The 20,526-nt window shown below is 41.7% G+C and overlaps 1 protein-coding gene and 1 long non-coding RNA gene across 3 annotated transcripts in view; one reads left to right on the top strand and one right to left on the bottom strand.

The window, feature by feature from the left end:
• Positions 1-20,526, bottom strand: part of psip1a (PC4 and SFRS1 interacting protein 1a) — a 67,237-nt gene that overhangs the window by 2,529 nt on the left and 44,182 nt on the right. Inside the window, exons 10-14 of the mRNA XM_059970130.1 lie at positions 20,046-20,116; positions 19,886-19,956; positions 16,787-16,888; positions 11,899-12,133; positions 3,428-3,554 (exon numbers count right to left, since the gene is read on the bottom strand). Of these exons, the coding sequence (XP_059826113.1) occupies positions 3,428-3,554; positions 11,899-12,133; positions 16,787-16,888; positions 19,886-19,956; positions 20,046-20,116 (606 nt within the window). The remainder of the gene's footprint in view (positions 1-3,427; positions 3,555-11,898; positions 12,134-16,786; positions 16,889-19,885; positions 19,957-20,045; positions 20,117-20,526) is intronic.
• On the top strand, positions 3,563-8,891 carry LOC132394248 (uncharacterized). Of its 2 annotated transcripts, none has more exons than XR_009512234.1 (2): positions 3,563-7,140; positions 7,971-8,891. It is a non-coding gene; the product is annotated as an uncharacterized LOC132394248 (long non-coding RNA). The 2 variants fall into 2 exon arrangements; XR_009512235.1 differs by having other exon boundaries at positions 7,974-8,891.

The following is a 20,526-nucleotide window of genomic DNA, read 5'->3' on the forward strand; positions in this document are numbered from 1 at the left end:
AGAAGAAAAACTGTAAGCAGAGCGAATCCAGTTCCAACGGGCCCACCCAGTACCATTCACTATCCAAATATTGATGTGTACACCAGGTCTGCGAGAACTTCAAAATGTATTATCCAACATCAGATGTTTTAACAATTGTCAAGCTGGCACCTAGCGAGCACTGAGACATACCCTGTGAAAATATCTCGATATTGGGGCGTATAGCCCGATGGGAGTTCGGGGATCTGGGTTAAGCACAATAGGCAGCGATTCAAATAGAGAGAGGAGAAATGGGTTAAAAATTCTATATCTGAATGCACGGTGTCAGAAATAAGGCGGATGAGCTTAAAGCCCAGGTGCGAATGGGTAACTATGATGTTGTTGGGATAACGGAATCATGGCTGCAGGGAGATCAGACCTGGGAAATGAATGTACAAGGGTATACGTGCTATCGTAGGGACAGAAATGTGGGCAGAGGGGGTGGGGTGGCCCTGTTGGTGAGGAATGAGAATCAGTCCTTTGCAAGGGGGAACATAGGGTCAGGAGAAGTAGAGTCTGTGTGGATAGAACTGAGGAACAGTAAGGGCAAACGGACCCAAATGGGTGTTGTCTACAGGCCACCAAACAGTAGCATGGATATTGGGTGCAAGTTGAATAGGGAGTTAACATTGGCACGTGGCAAAGGTAATGTCGCAGTAGTTATGGGGGATTTCAACATGCAGGAGAACTGGGAGAATCAGGTTGGTGCTGGACCCCAGGATAGGGAGTTTGTAGAGTGCCTACGGGATGCATTCTTGGAACAGCTTGTACGAGAGCCGACCAGGGACAAGACTATTCTGGATTTAGTGTTATGTACTGAACAGGATTTGATAAGCGATCTCGCAGTAAAGGAGCCATTAGGAGGTAGTGATCACAATATGATAAGCTTTTATCTGCAATTTGAGAAGGATAAGGGCAGCTCGGAGGTGTCAGTGTTGCAGATGAACAGGGGAAACTATGGAGCCATGAGGGAGGAGCTGGCCAAAGTTGACTGGACGGATAGCCCAGCAGAAAAGACAGTGGAACAGCAATGGCAGTTATTCTTGGGAATAATGCACAAGGTGCAAAATCAGCTCATCCCCCAGAAAAGGAAGGATTCAAAGGGGGGGAAAGGGGCCACAGTGGTTGACAAAGGAAGTCAGAGATTGCATAGCATTAAAAAAAAGGAAATATGACAGAGCTAAGGTGAGTGGGAGGACAGATGATTGGGAAGTTTTTAAGGAACAACAGAACTTAACTAAAAAGACAATACGGGGAGAAAAAAATGAGGTACGAACGCAAGCTAGCCAGGAATATAGAGGAAGATAGCAAAAGCTTTTTAAGGTATGTGAAGAGAAAGAAGATAATTAAGAACAACGTTGGGCCCTTGAAGAATGAATTGGGTAAAATTGTTATGGGAAACAGAGAAATGGCAGAAGAATTTAATGAGTACTTTAGATCTGTTTTCACTAAGGAAGACACAAGCAATCTCCCAGATGTATGGATGGGCCAAGGACATAGGGTAACAGAGGAAATGAAACAGATTGACATTCAGAAGGAAACGGTGATGAGAAGACTGAAGGCTGACAAATCCCCAGGTCCAGATGGTCTGCACCCTAGGGTACTAAAGGAGGTGGCCCTGGAAATTGCGGATGCATTGGTAATCATTTTCCGATGTTCCTTAGATTCAGGATCAGTTCCTGAGGATTGGAGAATGGCTAATGTTATCCCACTTTTTAAGAAAGGAAGGAGGGAGAAAACAGAGAACTATCGACCTGTCAGCCTGACATTGGTGGTGGGAAAGATGCTAGAGTCCATTATTAAGGATGAAATAGTGGTATATCTAGATAGCAGTGATAGGATTGCGCCGAGCCAGCATGGATTTACCAAGGGTAAATCATGCTCGACTAATCTGTTGGGAGTTTTTCAAGGATGTAACCAGGAAGTTAGATGGGGGAGATCCAGTGGATGTAGTGTACCTCGATTTTCAGAAGGTATTTGATAAGGTCCCACATAGAAAATTGGTGGGTAAAATCAAAGCTCAGGGCATCGGGGGGGGGGTGGGGGGAGACTTTGACATGGATAGAAAACTGGTTGGCAGATAGAAAGCAAAGGGTAGTGGTGAATGGGTGTTTCTCAGAACACTAGTGGGGTGCCACAGGGTTCGGTATTGGGACCACAGCTGTTTACCATTTACGTTAATGATTTGGATGAAGGCATAGAAAATAACATCAGCAAATTTGCTGATGATACTAAGCTGAGTGGCAGTGTGACATGTGATGAGGATGTTAGGAGAATTCATGGTGACTTGGATAGGCTGGGTGAGTGGGCAGATACTTGGCAGATGGTGTTTAATGTGAATAAGTGTGAGGTTATCCACTTTGGGAGTAAGAACAGGAAGGCAGATTATTATCTGAACGGTGTAGAGTTGGGTAAGGGAGAAATACAAAGAGATCTCGGAGTCCTTGTTCATCAGTCACTGAAGGTGAATGAGCAAGTGCAGCAGGCAGTGAAGAAGGCTAATGGAATGTTGGCCTTTATTACAAAGGGAATTGAGTACAAGAGCAAGGAAATCCTCTTGCATTTGTACAGAGCCCTGGTGAGACCACACCTGGACTATTGTGTACAGTTTTGGTCTCCAGGGTTAAGGAAGGACATCCTGGCTGTAGAGGAAGTGCAGCGTAGATTCACAAGGTTAATTCCTGGGATGTCCGGACTGTCTTACGCAGAGAGGTTACAGAGACTGGACTTGTACACGCTGGAATTAAGGAGATTGAGAGGGGATCTGATTGAAACATATAAGATTATTAAGGGATTGGACAAGATAGAGGCAGGAAATATGTTCGAGATGCTGGGAGAGTCCAGTACCAGAGGGCATGGTTTGAGAATAAGGGGTAGGTCATTTAGGACAGAGTTAAGGAAAAATTTCTTCTCCCAGAGAGTTGTGGGGGTCTGGAATGCACTGCCTCAGAAGGCAGTGGAGGCCAATTCTCTGGATGCTTTCAAGAAGGAGTAAGATAGGTATCTTATGGATAGGGGAATCAAGGGATATGGGGACAAGGCAGGAACCGGGTATTGATAGGAATTGATCAGCCATGATCTCAAAATGGCGGTGCAGACTCGAAGGGCCAAATGGTCTACTTCTGCACCTATTGTCTATTGTAAAAGAAGTCATTCACTGCTTAATTTGGAAGTAAAGGTAATCATCCTATATATTTTATTATGGGTGGGGTTTAAAGAATCAAAGGGCAGCATTGCATGCTGCATGACAACAGAATTTTTGCACGTGCCAGCTTCGATGTCTATTGTCTATTGTCTGTTGATGTGGCAGGCTTGCCATCCCTGGAAGCTACCTACAAAAAAAATGAAAATAACCAGGGATCTTTATGAACTTCCACCTGAGCTCCATAATTTACTTAAAAACATGCACCTGTTTGGAAGGGGCTGCACAGGGTCTGTTTTATTCTTCTCATCCCCAGCCTTGTTATCCACTTTTCTCAGGGAGTGGCCTTTCTCTGCATCCTGTGATGCAACTTCTCCATTCATTGTTTTCGCATCTGTGAGGAAAGAAAACAGCCTCATTAACCACCATCAAATAAAAAGGATAAACATTAAGCCCTACTAAATTTCATACTGCAGAAATCTGGAATTTTTGTTTCCCCAAGCTATCAGACTCCTCAATACCCAGAGCCTGGACTGACACCAACTTACTGTCCTATTGTCCTGTTTATAATTTATTGTAATGCCTGCACTGTTTTGTGCACTTTATGCAGTCCTGGGTAAGTCTGTAGTCTAGTGTAGTATAGTTGTTTTCTTTTCTGTGTTGTTTTTTTACGTAGTTCAGTCTAGTTTTTGTACTGTGCCATGTAACACCATGGTTTGACTGTACATCGTCAAAATGATAATAAAAGTGACTTGACTTGATACAAGTAAATAACTTGGACAGAAGTGCAGACTGATCAGTAAGTTTGTACATGTCATAAAACTTTTGTGGACTATGATGAAAATTGCCAGAAGATATAACATGATATAGATCACTTAGAGCTATAGGGAGAAAAATAACAAATAGGACTTGCCCCGAACCAGGGCAAGGTACAAAAGGAAAAATACAGTTAATGACAGGATCTTTAACACCACTGACATTCAGAGGCACATTGGCGTCAAAGATCCACACATCCATGAAAGCAGCAGAAAGTAGATAGTGGTAACTGTATAGAATGGCATGATCGTTTTCATCTCTAGGGGAGTGCAGCTGTATAAAACATGATTAGGTTGCACATGGAGTACTGCATGCAGTTCCGGACAGCCCATTACAGGAAAGATTTGAGAGGGTTCCGACAAGATTTACCAGGATATTGCCTGAATTAGAGATCATAAGACACAAGACTAGAATTAAGCCATTTGGTCCATTGAGTCTGTACTTGTATTAGAGGGGTCGTAACTGTCACGTGCCCATTACCTGGTCGAAAGACACACCACCTGCCAATCAAAGTTTGACCCCTCCTCACCCATCAATGCACACCTAACCACTGGCTCCTTTAATTAGCCTTGTACTTGGCCTCGGGCAATTGGCCTTTGTAATCAGCTTAACTCGGCTGGCACCGAGCCACTGGCTTCCCCATGAATTACCTGAACTGGACTCACCAGCCCTGCTGCACTATAAAGGAAGCCACGTGTGCTTGACTCGCTCTCTTTTTTGCTATTCCCGAGGGGCCACCCTGCCGTTGGTGAGTTGTGTATTGAATAGGGATGGGAGTGTGGGTATTGTCCCTAAGCAGAAGAGCTGTGCCTGCATAAAGTCAAGGGGGCGGGTATCATATTGACAGTGTGTGTGCGCGCGCGCACGCTTTGTTCGCACACAATTCTCCCACATTCGTTATTAACTGTCCGTGTGTTTTATTGCCAATCCGACTACTGTAAATTGTATACGTGTGTTGCTCCTGTTGCCATTTTCCCACATTTGCCTTCTGTAAACAAAATCCTTTACTACCAAGGCTGCGTGTCCAGAGTCCTTGTCCGTGAGACCTATCAAATCTGTTTCCTCACTCACAATAGCACTGCCATTCCATTATGCCTGATTTGTCATCCTTCTCAACCCCATTCCCCTGCCTCTCCCTGTAACCTTTGACACCCTGACTAATCAGGAGCCCATCAACCTCTGCTTTAAATATATCAAGTCACTTTTTACTGTCATTTCAACCATAACTGCTGGTACAGTACATAGTAAAAATGAGGCGCTTTTTCAGGACCATGGTGTTACATGACAGTACAAAAACTAAACTGAACTACGTAAAAAACAACACAGAAAAAAAACTATATTAGACTACATTAGACTATATCCAATGACTTGGCTTTCTCAGCCATCTGTGGGAATGAATTGCAAAAATTTACCACTCTATGGCCAAATTCCTCATCTATTCCAGATGGACATCCCTCTATTCTGAGGCTGTGCCCTCCAGTCATAGACTCGCCGACTACAGGAAAGTTTCAGGGCAATTTCCCCCCCCCCTCCCCGACCCCCCCATTCATCTAAACTCCTTTGAGTATAGGCCTAAAGCCATGAAATGCTCCTCATATGTTAACCCTTTCATTCCGCTGGACTCTATCTAATGCCAGCTCATTTCCTTACATGAAGGACCTAAAACTGCTTATAATACTCTGTGCTGTCTGACCAATGCCTGAAAATTCTCAGTCTTACATCCTTGCTTTTATATCCAAGTTCTCATTTGCCTTCCTCACCACCAACTCAACCTGCAACCTTCAGGAAATCCTGCACAAGGACTCTCAAGTCCCTTTTTCACTTCTGAACTCTTAATTTTCTCCACATTTAAAAAATAGTCTATGTCTTTATTCCATCTACCAAATGCACGACCACACATTTCCTGACACTTCTGGAGAATTGCAAATGTCACACTGTATCAAAAGGCAGAGGGGGAGGTGTGGCTCTGTTGGTAAAAAATGAACTCAAATCCTTAGAAAGAGGAAATTCAGGATTGGAAGGTGTGGGTAGAGCACAGAAACTGATGGTAAAAAGACCCTGATGGGAGTTATGTACAGAGCTCCAAATAGTAGCAAAGATGTTGTAATTTGAAGTCTACAGGTGATGAAAAACGCATGCCAAAAAGGACAATAATACAATTGTCATGGGGGATTTCAATAAATCAGGTTGGTGTGGGATTTCAAGAGGGGGAATTTGTAGAGTGCCTACAAGATGGCTTTTTAGAGCGACTCATGGTTGTGCCCACAAGGGGATCAGCTATTCTGGATTGAGTGTTGTGCAATGAATCGGAATCAATGAGAGAGTGTCAGCCTTAGAGGAAAGCTATCATAAGGTGTTTGAATTGACCCTGAAATTTGAGATTGAGAAGTTTTAAGTCAGATAATCTAGTACTATAGTAGAGTAAATGAGAGGCATTAGAAAGGAGCTGGCCAAAATTGACTGGAAAAAGAACACTGGCAGGGATGACGACAGAACAGCAATGTTTATGGAAGCAATTTGGAAGGCACAGGATAGTTGTTTCCAAAGGAAGAAGTATGGCAGGATGATACAACCATGGCCTAAAGAGACGTCAAAGCCAATATAAAAACCAAAGAGAGGGCATATCATAGAGCAAAAATATATTGGGAGGTTAGAGGATTGGGAAGGTTTTAAAAAAACAGAAAGCAACTGAAAGAGTCAAAAAGAAAGAAAAGATGGAATACAAAGTAAGCTAGCCAATATTACAAAACATCAAATGTTTCTTCAGATACGTAAAGTGTAAAAGAGAACCAAGAGTAGATATTGAACCAGTGAAAAATGTTGCTGGAGAGGTAGTAATGGAAGACAAGGAAATGGCAGACAGAGTGAATAAGTATTTTGCATCAACCTTCACTGTTGGTGATAATTTAGCAGTACGCTGTAAGTTGGAGAGTCAGGGAGCAGAAGTGAGTGAAGTTGTTTGGGAAACTGAAAAGTCTAAAGGTAGATAAATCCCCTGGACCAGATGATCTACACCCCCAAGGTTCTGAAAGAAGTAGCTGAAGAGATTATGGAGGCATCAGTAATGATCTTTCAAGAATCAATGGATTCCGGCATGGTTCTGGAGGATTGGAAAATTGCAAATGTCACTCCACTCTTCAAAAAGGAAGGAGGCAGAAAAAAAGGTAATTATAGGCCAGTTAGTCTGACCTCTATGGTTGGGAAGATGTTGGAGATGATTGTTAAGGATGTGGTTCAGGATACATGCAGGCACATCATAAAATAGGCTGCAGTCAGCATGGTTTCCTCAAGGGAAAATCTTGCCCAACAGATGTGGCAGAATTCTTTGAAGAAATAACAAGCAGGATAGACAAGAGGTTTTTGGATTTTCAGAAGGCCTGTGACAGGGTGCCACAAATGAGGCTGCTTAACAAGTTAAGAGCCCATGGTATTATAAAGTGGGAAGGAGAAGGCTGGTAGGTGCCAGGTGAAAAACCAATAAGAGGAAAAATCAAGGGGTGTGGGAGGGGAAGCAGGGAGGGGATATTCCTGCTCATTTCCACGGATGCTGCCCGACCTGCTGAGTTCCTCCAGCGTGTTGTACGCGTTGCTTTGACCCTAGCATCTGTAGTGTACTTTGTGTTGGCCTAAAGAACCTCTTCCTGTGCTGCATTGCAATACACTAATAATGTGGTGAGTATCTAGGACAAGCCTGAAATGGTGCTGGAAGCATCCACAAATATGATGTTTAAAAGGCATTTGGACAGGTTCTTCAATAGGAGAGGCATAGAGGGATATTGGCCTAATGCAGGCAAATTGTATTAGCATAGATAGGCATCACAGTCGACACGGAGAAGGTGGGCAAAAGGGTCCATTGTTCTGTATATTTCTATAATTTAATGAAAATACAAGAGCAAAACAAGAATTCCCTTTTTTGTAGGTCATTATCTGACTAAAACAAAAACAGTTCTATTTGTATTTGAAACTGAAGTCACTCAATATTCATCTCTCCTAGTAGAAATCACGGATGCTGGACAAGTACAAAAACGAATTCTGATTACTCTCATTGTCACCTACTCTGACTGGGTTGTATCAAAGAGCTTTCATCACCAATTAAATTACAAATCAAGCTGAAGGATTCTGCAATTCAATTCCTTAGTGGAGCATTGCCTTTTGGAAGCTTCGTCTCCTTCTGCCGAAAGAATGAAAAAACCGTAATACCAAATGTACCAAAAATTTCCTGGAGATACCAGATATATTGTCTTTTAAGGTCAAAATTCCTCTCTCCATCCCTTAAAATGGAGGAATAATAAAGACTTTTTTGCAAAGTTAGCGAAAATTCAGCATACCATCTCAAACTTCTGACAGTTTCTGTAGATGTGTAGTGGAGAGTATATTGGCTGGCTACATCACAGCCTTACATGGAAACACCAATGGCTTTGAATGGAAAATCCTACAAAAAGTACCCAGTCCATTATGGGTAAATCCCTCCCCTCCACTGAGTACATATACATGGAGTGCTGTCGCAAGAAAGCAGCATCCATCTTCAAGGACCCCCACCACCCAGGCTATGCACTCTTTTCACTGCTGCCATCTGGAAGGTGGTACAGGAACTCAGGACCCACACCACCAGGTCAGGAAAAGTTATTACCTCTCAATCATTAGGATCTCAGACCAAAGGGGATAACTTCTCTCGCCCCTTCACTGAACTGATCCCACAAACAATGGACTCACTTTCAAGGACTCTTCATCTCATGTTCTCAATATTTATTACTTATTTATTTAGTACTGTACAGTTTTTGTCTTCTGCACATTAGTTGTTTGACCATCCTGTTAGTGCGGTCTTTCATTGATGCTATTGTGTTTCTTTGATTTTACTGTGTATGCCTGCAACAATGAATCTCAGGGTCATATTTGGTGACATATGTACTTTGAATCTGTGAAACCTTGATGCTCAAATGCAAGCTGAATTATTAGTTTTTTAGAAACATAGAAAACCTACAGCACAATACAGGCCCTTCAACCCACAAAGTTGTGCCAAACATGTCCCCACCTTAGAAATTACTACTCTTACCCATAGCCCTCTATTTTACTAAGCTCCATTTAACTATCCAAAAGCCTCTTTAAAGGTCCTATAACTGCCTCCACCACCCTTGCCACAGCCCATTTTGAGTAAAAAACTTACCCTTGACATCTCCTCTGTATCTACTCCCCAGCACTTTAAACCTGTGTCCTCTTTTGGCAACCATTTCAGCCCTGGGAAAAAGCCTCTGACTATCCAAACAATCAATGCCTCTCATCATCTTATACACCTCTATCAGGTCACCTCTCATCCTCCATCGCTCCAAGGAGAAAAGGCAGAGTTCACTCAACCTATACTCATAAAGCATGTTCCCCAATCCAGGCAACATCCTTGTAAATCTCCTCTGCACCCTTTCTATGGTTTCCACATCCTTCCTCTAGCGAGGCAACCAGAACTGAGCACAGTACTCCAAGTGGGGTCTGACCAGGCTCCTATATAGCTACAACATTATCTCTCGGCTCCTAAATTCAGTTCCACAACTGATGAAGGCCAATACACCATACACCTTCTTAACCACAGAGTCAACCTGCACAGCTGCTTTAAGCATCCTATGGACTCGGACCCCAAGATCCCTCTGATCGTCCACACTGCCAAGATTCTTACCATTAATACTATATTCTGCCATCATATTTGACCTACAAAAATGAACCACTTCACATTTATTTGGGTTGAACTCCATCTGCCACTTCTCAGCCCAGTTTTGCATCCTATCAATGTCCCGCTGTAACCTCTGACAGCCCTCCATACTATCTACAACACACCCAACCTTTGTATCATCAGCAAACTTACTAACCCATCCCTCCACTTCCTCATCCAGGTCATTTATAAAAATCACAAAGAGTAAGGGTCCCAGAACAGATCTCTGAGGCACCCCACTGGTGACTGAACTCCATGCAGAATATGAGCCATCTACAACCACTCTTTGCCTTCTGTGGGCAAGCCAGTTCTGGATCGACAAAGCAATGTCCCCTTGGATCCCATGCCTCCTTACTTTCTCAACAAGCTTCTCATGGGGTAACTTATCAAATGACTTGCTGAAATCCATATACACAACATCTACTGCTCTTCCTTCATCAATGTGCTTAGTCACATCCTCAAAAAAAAATTATTCAATCAGGCCCTAAGGCACAACCTGCCCTTGACAAAGCCATGCTGACTACATATCTCTCCAAAAGTTCATAAATCCTGCCTCTCAGGATCTTCTCCATCAACTTACTAACCACTGAGGTAAGACTCACTGCTCTATAATTTCCTGGGCTATCTCTACTCCCTTTCTTGAATAAAGGAACAACAATCGCAACCCTCCAATCCTCCGAAACCTCTCCCATCCCCATTGATGATGCAAAGATCATCACCAGAGGCTCAGCAATCTCCTCCCTCTCCTCCCTCAGCAGCCTGGAGTACATCTCATCTGGTCCCGGCGACTTATCCAACTTGATGCTTTCCAAAAGCTCCAGTACATCCTCTTTCTTAATATCTACATGCTCAAGCTTTTCAGTCTGCTGCAAGTCATCACTACAATCACCAAGATCCATTTCCATAGTGAAAATGCTATTTCCTCCGGTTTCATACACACTTTTCCACTGTCACACTTGACAAGTCCTATGCTTTCACGTCTTATCCTCTTGCTCGTCACATACTTGTAGAATGCCCTGGGGTTTTCCTTAACCCTGCCCGCCAAGACCTTCTCATGGCCTCTTCTGGCTCTCCTAATTTCCTTCTTAAGCTCCTTCCTAGTAGCCTTATAATCTTCTAGATCTCTAACATTACCTAGCTCTCTGAACCTTTTGTAAGCTTTTCTTTTCTTCTTGACTAAATTTATTACAGCCTTTGTACACCACAGTTCCTGTACCCTACCATAAATTCCGTGTCATTGGAATGTATCTATGCAGAACTCCACACAAATATCCCCTGAATATTTGCTACATTTCATCCTTACTTTTCCCTGAGAACATCTGTTTCCAATGTAAGCTTCCAATTTCCTGCCTGATAGCCTCATAATTCCCCTTACTCCAATTAATTGCTTTTCTGACTTGTCTGTTCCTATCTCTCGACAGAATTATGATCACTATCTCCAAAATGATCTCCCACTGAGTGATCTAACACCTGACCAGGTTCATTTCCTAATACCAAATCAAATACAGCCTCTCCTCAATATGTAGGCTTATCTACATATTGTGTCAAGAAACCTTCCTGAGCACACCTAACAAACTCCACCCCATCTAAAACCCTTGCTCGAGGGAGATGCCAACTGATATTTGGAAAATTATGATCTCCCATCACAACAACTCTGTTATTATTACACCTTTCCAGGATCTGTTTCCCTATCTGCTCCTCAATATCCATTACTATTGGGCGGCCTATAAATAACACCCAGTAGAGTTATTGACCCCTTGCTGTTCCTAACCTCCACCCACAGTGAATCTGTAGACAATCCTTCCATGGCGTCCACCTTTTCTGCAGGAAGGTCCTATATCCAAGACAACAATGCTGCTGAGGGTATGACATATGATTGGGTGACCTAAGCAAGGGAGATTGAAAGGAAATAACCTCACTGAAGGCCAGTCAACTGGCTCTACTGTTAATAAGGGGGTGAGATTTGCAATCAACATCAAGTTCCTGTAATGAAAAAACAAGGCTCTTACAAATTAACACATTTAAGATGTCACCCATGGAAACTGGCACCTACTGGATCTGGAGGTACCAGATGCTGTTCAAATATTCTGCTTTGAACAGATAATGAAAGAAAACAGCTGCTATGATGGTAAATACAGGTCACCACTCTGAAGTACACAAGTGATCTTAACTTAGTGTATTCAGTGTAAACTACGTAAGGTAAGAGAAAGAAAATTTAATTTACCCGGTGCTTGTTCCTCCGTGCTTTCAGACTTCTTGTTAGTTTCTAATTGATCAACTTTCTTCTCTTGTTCTCGCGCCTTAGCAGCTTCTTCATGCTGCCGCTGGTCAGCGAGAGATTTATTCAGCACTTGTGCAATCACCGAATCACCTTCACCAACCAAGAACATGGACTTAAATTTATTGTAAATCATATCTGCCTTGAACATTATGTCTTGGCTGGCTTTGTAGTTCCGCATCTGTAATGAAAGGAGGCTAAAGAAAACAAACTGAAATAATTGTGGAAAATGTAGACTTCTATTTGGAGGATATCAGGGTCAAGTAACTACATAGCATAAATATAGAAATGGCAAGAATAAGAAAGTGTCTTTGCTGTATTTTCTTTGACAATGTAATTGCTATAAAAACCAGCCCACAGCCTGCTCTATCTCTAAACTTTCAACAAGTGTTTGTGTTAAGTTTACAGTCAGCCAATGCACCATTTTGCATAGTGAGCATGTGACCAGTGTTTCAATGCTTCCATCTACCGTGCTGCAAAGCAATTTTAAGTGTCAAAAACCAACAAATTAACTGAACATAACTTCCTTGCATCACTGCACATTCTTTCCATTTGCAACACATTCCTCACTTGGTACAATTACAAACGGCAAAACCAACAGATCAAAACTCTGTTCCCTTTTCTAAGTGGAAAATCATAGCAAGTAGATCATGCTATCATCTTCAAAATGTAATGCAGAAAATAACAACATTCTCATCCATAAAAACAATGGTAAATGGAGAATGAAAAAAACCTGCAATAAAGATCTATCCCAAATACAGCTTGATACAAAGCACCTCAAGATTCTGATACCAAATAAAAGACTGCATACTTGACATAAAAAAAGAACATCTTCCATAATCTCTTTTTGCGAGAAAACAAATTAGCATTTTTAAACCTGTAGAAAATTGTAGGGAATTGCAGTGGGCAGGAGTTAGGGAGAACTGAACGGGAATGGGAACAAATTTTCTGGGCAAGTCCACATCTAACATGTGGAGGGTGGATACAGACCAAATGCACAGAATACCAGGACGGGTATGTTCCAATAAGAAGGAAAGACAAGGATGGCGAGGTAAGGAAATCTTGAACGAATTTAGGGAAGAAAAAGGACTAAGTAGCTAACACGAGAAGGAATAGTTTTAAGGTGCTTGGAAGTAGGTACAGAGGAGATGTTGGGTAAGGGTTTTTTTTTAAACACACAGAGAGTGGCGAGTGTGTGGAATGGGCTGCCGGCAGCAGTGATGGAGGCGGAAACAATGGGGTCTTTTAAGAAATACAAAATACACTGCAGATGCTGTGGTCAAATCAACAGGTACAAACAAGCTGGATGAACTCAGCAGGTCGGGCAGCATCCATTGAAATGAGCAGTCAATGTTTCGGGCCGAGACCCTTAGTATGCCCCGACAGGACAGGCAAGGTCCCATGGTACTTTGTGTCTTATTCACCACGGACAATGTGTTGGACAGGGAGATCAATGTGGAACATAACAGATTAAGACATTTTGAAATAAAGAGGTGGTGCTGGGCTTTTTCAAAGACTAGTCCCAGGTTATTGATGACATAGAACCATAGAACATTACAGCACAGAAACAGGCCTTCTGGCTCTTCTTGGCTGTGCTGAACCATTTTTCTGCCTAGTCCCACTGACCTGCACCTGGACCATATCCCTCCATACGCTTCTCATCCATGTACCTATCCAAGTTTTTTTTAAATCTTAAAAGTGAGCCCACATTTACCACTTCATCTGCCAACAAATTCCACATTCCCACCACTCTCTGCATGAAGAAGCCCCCCTTAATGTTCCCTTTAAACTTTTCACCCTTCACCCTTAACCCATGTCCTCTGGTCTTTTTCTCCCCTAACCTCAGTGGAAAAAGCCTACTTGCACTCACTCTATCTATACCCATCATAATTTTATATACGTCTATCAAATCTCCCCTCATTCTTCTACACTCCAGGGAATAAAGTCCTAACCTATTCAACCTTTCTCTGTAACTCAGTTTCTCAAGTCCCGGCAACATCCTTGTAAACCTTCTCTGCACTCTTTCAACCTTATTAATATCCTTCCTGTAATTTGGTGACCAAAACTGCACACAATACTCCAAATTCGGCCTCACTAATGCCATACACAACCTCACCATAACATTCCAACTCTTATACTCAATACTTTGATTTATAAAGGCCAATGTACCAAAAGCTCTCTTTACTACCCTATCTACCTGTAATACCACTTTTAGGGAATTATGTATATGTATTCCCAGATTGCTCTGTTCTACTGCACTCCTCAGTGTCCTACCATTTACCTTGCATGTTCTACCTTGGTTTTTCCTTCCAAAGTGCAACACCTCACACTTGTCTGAATTAAACTCCATCTGCCATTTTTCAGCCCATTTTTCCAGTTGGTCCAGATCCTTCTGTAAGCTTTGAAAACCTTCCTCAATGTCCACTACACCTCCAATCTTTCTATCATCCGCAAATTTGCTGATCTAATTTACCACATTATCATCCAGGTAATTGATGTAGATGACAAATAACAATGGAGCCAGCACTGATCTCTGTGGTACACCACTAGTCACAGTCACTCAGAGTAGCAATCCTCCATACCACTCTCTGACTTCTCCCATTGAGCCAATGTTTAATCCAATTTACTACCTCACCATGTATACCTAGCAACTGAATCTTCCTAACTAACCTCCCATGCGGGACCTTGTCAAAGGTCTTACTGAAGTCCATGTAGACAACATCCACTGCCTTCCCTTCATCCACTTTCCTTGTAACCTCCTTGAAAAACACTTAATAGATTTGTTAAACATGACCTACCACGCACAAAGCCATGTTGACTTTCCATAACAAGTCCCTGTCTATCTAAATACTTGTAAATCCTATTCTCTTAGTACTCCTTGCAATAATTTTTGAGTTATGTGCTCTCTCTTGCCACGGGTGAGGCCCTGAAGGAGTAACAAGGGTCTGATGACATTCCTTTGGTCGAAATGCAAAATACTGTAAACGACAGACCAATGAGATTGCTGTCAATGGTAGTGAAGCTATTGGACAGGGTTGTTAAGGATAAAGTTTATGAATACTTAAAAATACATACCATAATTAGGGACAGGTAGCAGGGCGTTGTGTCTGGGCAGGTCAAATCTTGCTGAGTTTTTTCAAGGAGGTGACAAAGATTATCAATGAAGGTTGAGCAATGGATGTTGTCTATGTGGATTTTAGTAAGGTCCCTCATGCCAGCTTCATCCAGAAGACTAAATGCATGATTCCCAAGATGATTTGGACCCTTTTGGTTCAAGAGTGGTTGCCCACAGAAGTCGATGAGATTTATTCTGGCTGGAGGACTGTGACTAGCAGAGTTTGGCAGGGATCCTTACTGTTAGTGTGATATATTGAAATAACTGATGAAAATATGGATGGACGGGTTACTAAGTTCACAGCAGACAAAAACTTTGGTGGCATTGTGGTTAGTGGAGAAAGTTGCAACAGTGACAGAAAAATACCAGTATTAACCTCTATCTAGGAAAAATGAGGTGTTGTACTCCGGGAGATCAAACATAATAAAGGAAACCTATAAAGTTAATGGCAGGACTCCTAATAGCAATAATGCACGAATGTCCAATTCCATAGCTCCCTGAAAGTGGCCACCCAAGTTGACAGGATGGTAAACGTGGTGTTTAGCATGTGTGCCTTTATAAGTTAAGGCACTAAATTCAAGAGTCAGGAGGTTATAGAGCAACTTTAAAAACTCAGTTTAGCCACACCTGGATTTAATCTGCATTTAATTTTGGCCAACCCATTAAGAAAGGATGTGGAGGCCATGAAGAGGGCGTGTTGAAATGGTTTGCCTGGATTAGAGGATATGTGCTTATAGGTGGAAAAGGTCTGACAAACTTGCTGAGGGGAGATCTGATAGAAGTCTATACAGATATGAATGGCACAGATAGACAGCTGTAATATTTAATACTACAGGGAACACATTTAAAGTGAGATGGGTGAAGTTCTAAGATGAAGTGCAGGACAAGCTTCACCCCCACCCCCACCCCCCACACAGAGTGGCAGGTGCCTCTGCAGGGATGGTGATAAAGGTAAATAATAATGTGCAGAAGGCTTTTAGATAGGCATCGAATGAAAGGATATAGACCAAGTCCAGGCAGAAAGAGATTAGCTGAAGGGCCTATTCCTGTGCTGTACTGTCCTATGCATTTTTATTGTACCCAATACACCTGCAATTCTTCTATTACAAATGTGAAACAGCTGATTGTTTCTCTGTATCAGCAGCATTCTTTACTTAATGAATTAGTTATAATTCAAAATGCATTTTGCCAAATATGATTTGCCTGTAACAATTAAGAGAAAATCTGCAGATGCTGGAAATCCAAGCAACACACACACACACACACACAAACAAACTGCTGGAAGAACTCAGCAGGTCAAGCAGTACCTTTCAAAAAAAGTACAGTCAACGTTTCAGCAGGTCCTGATGAAGGGTCTCGGCCCGAAACGTCGACTGTAATCTTTTCCATAGATGCTGCCTGGCCTGCTGAGTTCCTCCAGCATTGCCTGTAATAACTGCCTGCTGGCTGTCATAGATTCATGTGCTAATCCAAATGATTATTTTGTCTCAAATTGTAGATTTAAAAAAGGAGAAATAAATATCTTCACTGATATTTAAAATCCCCTCTTTCTGTTATCTAGTGATTAAAAGCAGACAACTAGAAGCTTGAGGAACTCCATGACTGATTAACTCATTAATACTTAATGTTTTGCTTTGTAGCACATTCAAGTAAGATTAAACAAAGGCAGAGCAACAGATAAGGTTTGTTTAAAGAGTTTGAAATTCTAGCCAATCCAACCTTTTTCAGTGTAGCAATTAGTTCACTATGTTTCTGCAGATGTTGTGGAGTGACTTGGAGCGCAGAGAGTTCATCAAGCACTTCAGTACATTTCTTAACATCCTAAAAGGATAGAAATTACAGGTCACACAAAGGCTTTAGAATAAATACCTTTTAAGAAACATGCCATCTTAACCTGTGTTTCCAAACCAAAACTGCTTTTGTATCATTATGTACTTTCTCAATATAGTTTAAACTAATAAAAATTAAGGTACAAAACAAAAAACAGAATTTTCTCAAGAAAAAATTATGCTTAATGTGCCAAATTCCTAACATTTCCAAAATTCCTTTATATTCTTAAAGACTTTTCAAAAGAAGGCTGTACTTGTTCAAAAACAAGCCATTATTCACACCAACTTATTAGGTAAGGTCCTCAGAACCCAGAGTAACCACTCTGTTCCACCCTACACTCCCTACGAACCCCTCAATATCACAGCTATCAGCTGCAAACTTATGCTCCTCATTCCCATTGATGCCTTGGCTTCTGGCATCTATTCTCTCTGCTTCAACATCCAGAATCTCACATAATGTTGTCTCATCCAGAGAATCACTGAGCCACATTAGGCACTTGCCTTCAGAAACACTGCAGGACACAATGGCCCTCACCTACAACTGCATTTTATTTGCTTTTATAATTCTCAAGAAATAGATTGATCAAGATAGGACAGTACAGCACAAGAACAGGCCATTCGCCCCACAATGTTATGCCTAATCAGCTAGAAAGCAAATCAACAACACACAAACACTAATTCCTCCTACCTACACCATATCCATGTCGCTCCATGTTCCTTACATTCATGTGCCTATCTCTTAAAAGCCCCACATGTATTTGCCCCTACCACCAAACCAGGCATATACAACTTCTTCAATAAAAACTTAACCCTCACATCCCCCTTGAACCTACCACCTCTAACGTTCAATTCATGCCCTCTAGTATTAGACATTTCAACTCTGGAAAACAGCTACTCCGTCCACTCCATATTTATGCCACTCTTAATCTTGGAAACCTCGACCTGATCTCCCCTCAACCTCCAGTGCACTATCCCCATCCTTCCTTCTAACAGGAGTATACCTTTCCTGTACTCTGTGCAATTGATCTTTAAACACCCTCATTGATAAATATCACATCAGCAAAAGTCCCAGCACAGATCCCTGCAGAATTCTACTAATTACAGACCTCCAGAATGATGTAGACTTGCCAAAGGAAAGGTGTTCCCAATTAATATTTCATGGTTCCAGGCTAATGCCCTGGTAATTCACCCTACTCCAATTTAAAACTCTCCCACAAGGGCCATTCCTATCCTTATCTATAGCTATCCTGGAAGATAAGGAGTTGTGGTCACAGTCCCATGAGACCACAAGACATAGCAGCAGAATTAGACTTTTCAGCTCATCAAGTCTGCCCCACCATTTCATCACAGCTGACCCCAGATCCCACTCAACCTCATACAGCTGCCTTCTCGCCTTATCTTTTGATGCACTAAACAATTAGGAAACTATCAACTTCCGCTTTAAATATACCCATGGACTTGGCCTCCACCACAGTCTGTGGCAAAGCATTCCACAAATTCACTGCTCTTTGGCTAAAAAAAATTCCTCTTTACTTCTGTTCAAAAAGATCACCCCTCAATTTTGAGGCTGTGCCCTCTAGTTCTGGATACCATCTACCATAGGAAATGTCCTCTCCACTTCCACCCTATCTGATCCTTTCAACATTCAGTAGGTTTCAATGAGATCCTCCCCCCCCCCCCATATTATTCTAAATTCCAACGAGTATAGGCCCAAAGCTGCGAAACGCTCCTCATATGTTAACCCCATTCATTCCCTGAATTATTCTCGTGAATCTCCTCTGGATTCTCTCCAATGACAACACATCCTTTTTGAGATATGGGACCCAAAACTGTTGATGATACTCCAAGTGCAGCCTGACTAGTGTCTTATAAAGCTTCAGCATATCTCCTTGCTTTTATATTCTAATCCCCTTTAAAAAAATGCCAACAGTGCCTTCTTTACCACAGACTCAGCCTGTAAATAAACCTTCTGGTAGTTTTGCACAAGGACTCCCAAGTCCCTCTGCACCCCTGATGTTTGAACCTTCTCCCCATTTAGATAATAGTCTGCACTATTGTTCCTTTTACCAAAATGCATTATTGTACATTTACCAGCTGTATTCCATCTGCCACTTTTTTCCCAATTTGTCCAAATCCTGCTGCAATCGCATTGCTTCCTCAGCTCTACCTACCTCTCCACCTAAAGTTACCCAAAACCATGAGTGCACGGGCAGCAGAATTGGCAGCTGTAGCATATGTGGTTAGCCACCCAGAACATTTTCTGCCAGGGTCAGTCATACACTCTGATAATAAGCATTTTGTAACAGCCTCACAGAACATTTGCCTCTGTGGGAAGATTTTCACAGTCTCTAGGGTTTATATTGGTACGAAAAACAAAAAAAATCTACCGAGCAGTAATTCTATGGGTAAAAACACCTTAAGGAGAGAGGTCAGTGGAGATCGGCCAGACTAGTTCAAGCTGACAGGAAGACAACAGTAACTCAAATTACCACACATCACAATAGTGATGTGCAGGAAAGCATTTCTGAATGCAACACATGGCAGAAGACCATGAACATACAGGAGATACCTAATAAAGTGGCCACTGAGTGTATGTTACCACTTACAGGGAATTATGTAGTTGAACATCATTATCTATCTAAAACGCCCCCCAGGGCCCTGCGACTCACTGTGCACATCCAGCCCTGTTTAACTATGCACTTCTCCAGCCAGTTATCTACCCCCGCCATTCTTGCACGGGACACATCTATCCTGCGCCTTAGCACTGTACTGCCTCACAACAAATTCCACATTATACTCAGTGACAATAAATCTGATTGATTGATTAACTCAATGTAGTCTCCTGCTTAAATTTTTTAAAATTGGGAGCAGCGTTTTTAAACACAACCACTTAGCAAAGAAATGTTACTGAAAAATGTAGAGATTGGTAAGGATTACAATGTTCAAAACAGCCTAAATTTTGTATTCAACCAATTCAGTGAATACTCACAGGTTTGTCAATCTTCAGGGATAACTTAATTTCACTGTGCAATTTTTGTAGTCTCAATTCCATTGACATTTCTGTAAATAAAGACAAATGAAGCTATATTTTATAAAATAATTTTGTTGTTTTTATGATTACATCACAACGAAAACAAAGTGATTCATACCTCTTTTTTTCTCTATTTTCTTGAAGTTAAGCTTTTCTTCTTTCTTGCCTTCTTTCTCCTCTTTGGTTTGTCTAGATGCAAGAATAGATCTAAATTTATTGAATACAGCATTTAAGGAGAAAAATGCTCTGCAGCCGGGTTGTTTTGTTTTCTATTTGTTTAATGTTTTTGCCACTTTAATTATACTTTTTCTTCTGTTGATAAAGTTCTCTAGTATTTGTTAATAACTTCCCCATAGCACATCTGCAGTTTCTACAAACTATTCTAAAATGTACATTTGCTCTTATCAATCTTAATAAAAATGATTTTTAATATGCTGCTTGGACTTTCCCAGGCTCATAATCCAATGAGATATCAATGTTTTCCAAACACTGCTAAATTTTAACTGTTTCCTTGCCAACTGTCATGCCCTCAGCATTTCATCCCATTGAACTTGCATTACTTTCTTCCAAGGTGCTTTGTCTAAATGTTAGTGCCTCTA

Source organism: Hypanus sabinus, chromosome 5 (assembly GCF_030144855.1).
Source record: "Hypanus sabinus isolate sHypSab1 chromosome 5, sHypSab1.hap1, whole genome shotgun sequence".
In the NCBI taxonomy this organism is placed as follows: Eukaryota; Metazoa; Chordata; class Chondrichthyes; order Myliobatiformes; family Dasyatidae; genus Hypanus; species Hypanus sabinus.